Source organism: Diplotaxodon limnothrissa, linkage group LG5 (genome assembly GCF_057381915.1).
Source record: "Diplotaxodon limnothrissa isolate DT_005_m linkage group LG5, D_limnothrissa_male_GT1.1, whole genome shotgun sequence".
Taxonomy (NCBI): Eukaryota; Metazoa; Chordata; class Actinopteri; order Cichliformes; family Cichlidae; genus Diplotaxodon; species Diplotaxodon limnothrissa.
Window position 1 is genome coordinate 8,114,292 of NC_140600.1, and position 7,086 is coordinate 8,121,377.

A 7,086-nucleotide genomic window follows, 5' to 3' on the forward strand; every position below is an offset into this window, starting at 1 on the left:
TGGAGTGATTAGTCCAAATATAAAAGTTCTGGTTGGAGTTATTGTCAAAATTGAGAAAATTATAAATGCGAGTACCAAGATATCTGGAAACTGTCAGATTGACAGGGATTTTATTTTTCAGCATAACAGGGATCCCAAACAAATGGTCAAAGAAAAAGCATACGTGGATAGACAAACACAGAGTGGACCACTGAAAGTCACGCATTGGCCTCCCAGAGCCAAGAACTATTGTGGGATCATCTTGACAAAGAAAGGAACAAAAGGCAGTCAACATCCAAAGAAGAGCTTTGAATGTTCTTCCAGAAGCCTGGAGAATTATTCCTGAAGACTACTTCAAGAAAGCACAAAAAGAGAAGTTCAGTCTGTATTGAACAATAAAATGAAGGACTGTCGTTTGCCTAGCTAAATGTAATAACAAGAGGGGTGGCAAAAGCTATTTTCACAGTACTGTAATACAACTTTTAACTACTAGCTCTAATGCCATCATCATCTCTCCTTTTAAGTCTGCCAATGGATCTGTCCATCTTCATACATAAATATATGTAATATGTTGGAGTTCAATGTACCAATGGCTAGCTGGTGCTGCTTAATTCATTACCATGCTATGTCTGATATAAGCCTATTTTCCCACATAACAAAAAACAAACAACCTTAATAAATAAGTATCGTCTGCAGCCCCCGTGACCCCTACCAGGTTTGCAGGGGGGCTGCAGCCTATCTCAGCTATCACAGGGCGAGAGGTGGGGTACACCCTGGACAGGTGGCCAGTCTATTGCAGTAAGGTTACCCAAAACTAAAAAAATAGTCCTTTTTCAAGAAAACAAAAATGTATTACCAATTTAAAACTGTTCTGCAGCAATGAAGGTTGATCAAGTCTTGAAATCTGGTGCTACTAATTCCTACAGGTGCTCCAACTTTTCTGGATGACTTACTCCTCTGTCTGCATAAAAGCAGTGTTAGAACACACTGTGGTATCATACCCTTGTGAGCATCAGTTGAACACTATTGTACTGCAGAAAATAGTGTGTTGATACAAAAATGGCAAGAAAAAGGCAATTAACAGTGGAAGGGAGACAGACCATCATAACACATAAAATGTAGGTCTTTTCTACAGAGAAATGGCAAAGAAATTCAAGGTGTCAGTGAGTACAGTTCCTTCACCATCAAAGACTCAGAAACTGGGAAACTCTGACAGGAAGAGGTCTGGCAGACCCAAAGCCTCAACTGAATCAGAGGACAAGTTTCTGAGAGTTAACAGCTTGTGTGATAGGCGACAGGACAACAGCTTCAAGCACAGCTTCATAGTGGTCGTAGTAGCAAGTCTCAGTTTCAGCTGTGAAGAGAAGACTTCGAGCTGCAGGTTTGACAGGACGAGTTGCAGGAAGAAAGCCTTTGTTAAGATTTCAGAATAAGACTTGGCTTGCCTGGGCCATGAAACAACGCCATTGGACTACTGAAGACTGGAAGAAGGTGTTATGGATGAATCAAAATCTTCGGTTCATCACACAGGATCTTTGTGAGCCGTCGAGTAGGTGAAAGGATGGTTCCACAGTGTGTGGCATCAGCGTGATGGTCTGGGACTTTTTGCTGGATCCAGGGTCGGTGACTTGTACAGAGTGAGAGGCAGCCTGAACCAAAGCAGCTACCACAGCATTCTGCAGCGCCATGCAGTACCCTCTATGCACCTAGTTGGTCAGGGGTTCATCCTACAGCAAGATAATGACCCAAAACACGAGTCCAGCTATGACAGAACTACCTCGGGAAAAAAGAACAAGATGCTAAGCTTGAAAACATGGAGTGGTCAGCACAGACTCCAGACTTAAACCACATCAAGCTGGTTTGGGATGAACTGGACAGAAGAGTGAAAGCAAAGCAACCTACAAGTGTCACATTTATGGGAACTTCTGCAGCAGATATGGGAAGAACTTTCTGAAGAATATTTGACTTCTATTGAAGAAAGAACACGGGTGTGTTCAGCTGTTATATCTGCCAAAGGCGGCTACTTTGATGAGTCAAAAGTTTAGAATTTTGAACCATGATTTCTTTTTTAACTCCAGTTACTTATTTGTACTATGCTGAAACGAGATATTGAACTGCATAATTTTCAACAAACTGGAAAAATTGGGGTGTTCTAAAACTTCTGACTGGTAGTGTAGGTGAAAAAGGCATCATTGAAACCCGTCCTCAGCCAATACACAAAATAAACTTGAAATTTTCAACATTTTTTTGCATCTCCGTGACTATTTATTTCAAGCCTAGTATCACCATACACCAATCCAGTCTAAACAATTAGAAATTCCCCTTTTCATAGTGTTTTGCTGCTGCAGTATGTTTCACCATTTTTAAGCTTGTAAATAATTACTGTTTCAGGTCAGCAACTATAAAGAAACAAGACAGGCATCTTCAGAGAACAGAGACACCGTCCTTCCCTGTCTGCTATAAATAAACACTCATCCCGTCCTCAGTCAGGGTCTCATGTTATATGTCAAGTGCTGAGATCAAAGGGTGTGAGCTACAAATTGGAGGTTATCGTCCAGATCTGGCTGTCAGTGGAGTCCCTTAGGCTGTTTATGGAATTATCTTTGCTAATTATTAACTGTTGGTGGCTTGCTATATCTTTATTAATACAAACCTCTCTAGAGTCTAGATAGAGAGATATAAAGAGGGGTTTTTATTTTCATTTTGGCTAAATATGTCTAGTCAGCCTTCCCGTGGAATCTCTGGCATTTGCTGGCAGAGGTGGTCTCCTCTTCTCTGTCATGTGGTTGCAGCTGGGTTCATAGCAAGTCCCGCATAGTGAACTAGGTCACACGCAAGAGACCTGCTCAACAACAAACACTGCTGTAAAGGTTTGATCCTGCTTGAACCAGTATAGCACAGAGCAATTTTAGATTTTAAGCATTTGAAAGATCATTTTGTCAAATATGTTTTGTGTAGAATTGGTGAATGCTTGTAGACTGTATGAGCAGTTGTGAATGAAATGTTTGGGTTATGCATTGGTTGCTTTGTTTCTCAAGGTGTTTCAGTTGTCACAAAAATGGATGGGGCTTCTTGTGAGAAGTCTTGGAACCAGCTTCAGTTCATGGGTGGCTCCAACAATGTATCCTCAACTAGAACCATCCGGCTACGGGACATTTATGATCCCAAACCTCAACCTCCCAAAGCCCCCGTCCGGATCCGCCCTCCAAGTCCAAGACCTCCACCCGTGAAGGAGCCCAGTTCAAGGCAAAGTCTTTCCAGCGATCCCTCAACCAAGACCATCATAAGGAGACGAGCTCAGTCTCTTCCATCGTCTGCAGAGCGCAAGAAGGAACTTAGGAGTGTACAGGTACGCTTTGTGGACTCACTGGGTCTTCAGTTAGAGGAAGTTAAGGTTTTCAAAGTTCAAGAGTGTCCCATTATACCCCAACATGTTATATTCAGGCTGCTGATGAGCTCTGAATTGGCTTTTGGGAAGTCCCTGGAGCTGTCACTGCCTTACTTCAAACCCTGTTTTCCTGAAAATATGGGTGCTCAGCCGGACTTCCTGACACGGCTGCACACACAGCGCGTGTGTCTTGAGCAGATCCTATGTTCAGAGCAGGGGATAACAGGCACCATACAAGTATTTAATGTAGCCTATGAGAAAGAAGTCACAGTACACTACTCTTACACCAACTGGAGAACACACACAAATACAGCAGCATCCTGGCTATCGAGTGTATACCGTGAGGGGTGTGACTCTCCAGTACTGGACGTCTTCAGGTTTCGTCTTCCTGTCCCACCGTTCGCTTTGCAGCCAGGGGCTAGCTTGGAATTTGCAATCTGCTACCACGTAAAAGGATCTGATTACTGGGACAACAACAACGGCAATAATTACAAACTTTCATGCCACAGCTACAAGGTGACCGTGCCAAGGGAGTGTGAAGATAGCATGCTACATTTCACCTGAGCAACCACATGGACGCGTGGAGAGGATGACACTAAATCCTTTGCAGCCAAACTTTTATCCATTATATTGCATTGTGTGGTGGACTGGAACTAAGCAAGCACAATTTCTAGGAATTTGCACTCAACCAGCTACTTTTAAATATCGCTAACATGCAAATTCTTCAGTTTATACCATCTACAAAAGAGCTAACATTAAAACCACCTGCCTCCAGTTATATAATTGTGCTGGGCAGTATCCAGGCAGAACACTGCATCTTAATAAGACAATGTTGTTTTTCACTTTATCTGTAATTAGTTTTAATGCTTTGTATGTTCAGTTACCGTTCAGAATGTCCATATTTTTCACAATATTTCAGCTCCATGTATCATTTTGGATGCTAAAATTTTGCTTTCACAGTAAGTCAAACAGCAGGTCCTCCACCTCTCATGCACAAGTAACATTTTCTTGTGTGAACCAGTCATTTAGTAATTTTGTGCCAAATGTACTAGAAAGTGGTGTCTCAATGGGCTGCCGTGAAATCTGAAAGAAGGTGCTGTGGGATTTTTAACTTCCTTGATAAAGTTTTGAGCTATTGGGCTATTAAAAGGTACTCAATGTGAATTCCTGTTTTTAAAAATAGTTAAAATGTTCTACATTTACTTAAATCAGATTGACAGAATACAACAGCAGCTATGACACCAACTGAAGCTGAACTAGTGCCATGCTCAAGTTTAGTGTAGTTTGTAGCTGAAGTGAAAGATGGCACAGTATGCTATATTTAAACAGGCAATGATTTTAAAACAGATTATTTTTCCATGCTGGTCTGGGAAAAGATCTCTTGAGGAAACTCAGTAGGTTTTGATAGAGATATCAAAGCTTTGAGACGACACACCTGCTGGTAAAATGCTCCCCAACGTCTACAGCTCTTCAGCGGTTTACAAATGAAACCTTAAAAACAGACAGTGGAATAAGATGAACATGAATATAATGATGCCATTCAATTTATCTGATCAGCTGTCTTGTGTGTGTTTTGGTGAATTTGGTTTTGTAATCTGAATAAAAAAGTGTCAATTGGCATAAATCCACATTGTTTGTGAGCTTATATTATAAAGTATTTAAAAAAAATAAAGTGTACACACTGGGCCGAGACAACCCTGATGACATCACCTTGTAACAAATCAACACAACCTGGTGAGTAAAATCTGTGCCGCTGCAGGAAAAGATCTGCATGTTCCTACTGGGCTTTTATTTAGACAAAACCACGGCCACCTCTGCACAAACTCACAAAATATTTTGCTCACTCTGCACTTTAACAAGTCTCGTGACCCATTTTCGTGACTGACAGTCTGAGTCGTCGCATCTTAACGCAGAAACTGCACAAGGTGATAAAACCTATTCTCTGTGCTGATTTCACACAGACGGAGTGGATGTCGTGAGCTGCTGGCTACACATAAGCTGCTTGTGCACTTTCTGCTTGACCCCATTCCTCTGGAGATCATTTTGTTGTAGGGAGAGCCTTAGATCCCAAACAGTGCTGACCTTTGACCAAGAAGTTTCCATAAATATGAGAGCACAGATTCCAGAGCACTTTCTGGCAGACGTGGTGTTTAGCTCACAGGAGGATATGTTTCCACCTGCATTAGTTGCCACAGCTGTGTGGCATGCTTTACACATGACAGCAGCTATGAGATGTGACCACCCAAGACCTCAAAGAGCATATCAGGCAGGCATTTAAATACACCTGAGTATTTCCTTCTCCTGTTTCTTCACATTAATCTGATTAATGGATTTACTTTCTAGATCGTGCACTGTGGTTAATATGATTCTGCTGAAACAGTGGAAAACATAATCCATACAATACATATTTATGTATATCTTAAATGAGACCTAATATGAATTTCTTTATTTTCCGTCATATACATACTGTATAATGTTACAGCGGTTCATATTTAAAAAGGATTCAAAACAGAGCAAGGTAACGTTTAAATTTTCAGTATAAAAAAGCAGGCTGCAGATTTTTGGAACAATCGTCATGTCTCATTATCTTCTATGTGATTTGTAAAATGTCTGAAAGCACAAAAAATGCCAACCACTCCTCATTTACTCACACCAGGGAATGCTGATATTTTTGTGGGGCACTAGATGGCGCAATTGCTCCAACTGTATGTTGATTTGAAATCCAGTTACTAAGTTTCACATTTTTGTTTAGGGTATGTGATGGAAAACTTCAGACAAAAGCCGCCATGTAAAAAAAACAAAAACCTCTGTTACAGAAGTGAAATGTTCCATTTCAAATGTTTAAAAGTAGCAACAAAAACAACATCAAACAATCAAAGGAGTTATAGCTTTAGTTACATTTTTATATGTTGCCACTGGATCATTGCTATATAAATACATACACGTAATACTCCAGGTGAAGCAAATTTAATCTAGCTTACACGTTTTTTGGGGAGGGGGACTTAAGATGTAACAATATCTCATATATGATGGGGTTGTTATGCGCCTCTGCAACTTCTACTATTCTTGCAATACAAATGATAAACTCTGGTGCCTCCACTTTATAATGCTGTGAAGAAATATAAAATTATGATTTCATTTATTAAGGGATGAAAGCCATCCAAGCCTACCTGGCTCTATGTGAAAAACTAATTGTTCCCACTTATTAAATCATGAATCAACTTTGATCGACCACATTTTTGAAAACCTCAGTTCAGTGTCCCCGAGTACTGCCAATCAAGAAATCACTTAAATAGAAGCTGTCTGACAAAGAGAAGTAGGCTGAAAGATCTCAGTCAATCATGCCACAATAGAAAGAAACAGCTGAGAAACAAAGTCATTGACATCCATCAGCCTGGAAGGGTTACAAAGCTATTTCTTAGGCTTGGAGAGACGTTGGGACAGTGGCGGGCCTTCCCAGGAGTTGCCGGACTACCAGTTACTCCAAGAGCACATCGACGACATGGGGTGGGAAGTTGTAAGAATTTCTCCATTATTATTCCTTTATCAATATTACTTATTGATTACATTCCTTACCAATTTTCTTACCAGTTGCCGTTGGGTTCTCATTGACAATCACCACCAGAAGCAACATTTCAAAGACGTTTCATTCATCCAAATTGACTGCATGCTGTGTAGTTCAATGTTTGTACATGTTGTGATCAGTGTCGGGGTTGTTA

General features: G+C 40.7%; 1 protein-coding gene across 2 annotated transcripts; it reads left to right on the forward strand.

The window, feature by feature from the left end:
• Positions 1 to 2,788: 2,788 nt before the first annotated feature.
• On the forward strand, positions 2,789 to 4,981 carry ppp1r3db (protein phosphatase 1, regulatory subunit 3Db). Of its 2 annotated transcripts, none has more exons than XM_085353745.1 (2): positions 2,789 to 2,843; positions 3,018 to 4,981. In XM_085353745.1, exon 2 carries the CDS (start codon positions 3,038 to 3,040, stop codon positions 3,929 to 3,931), a length of 894 nt encoding a protein of 297 aa, XP_085209871.1. In that variant the 5' UTR covers positions 2,789 to 2,843; positions 3,018 to 3,037; the 3' UTR covers positions 3,932 to 4,981. The 2 variants fall into 2 exon arrangements, with proteins under 2 accessions (XP_085209871.1, XP_085209870.1); XM_085353744.1 differs by having other exon boundaries at positions 2,802 to 2,849.
• Positions 4,982 to 7,086: the final 2,105 nt, after the last annotated feature.

Bases quoted from the DNA above. Each gene is read 5' to 3' on its own strand.
- ppp1r3db (XM_085353745.1), top strand. From the start codon at position 3,038: ATGGATGGGGCTTCTTGTGAGAAGTCTTGGAACCAGCTTCAGTTCATG.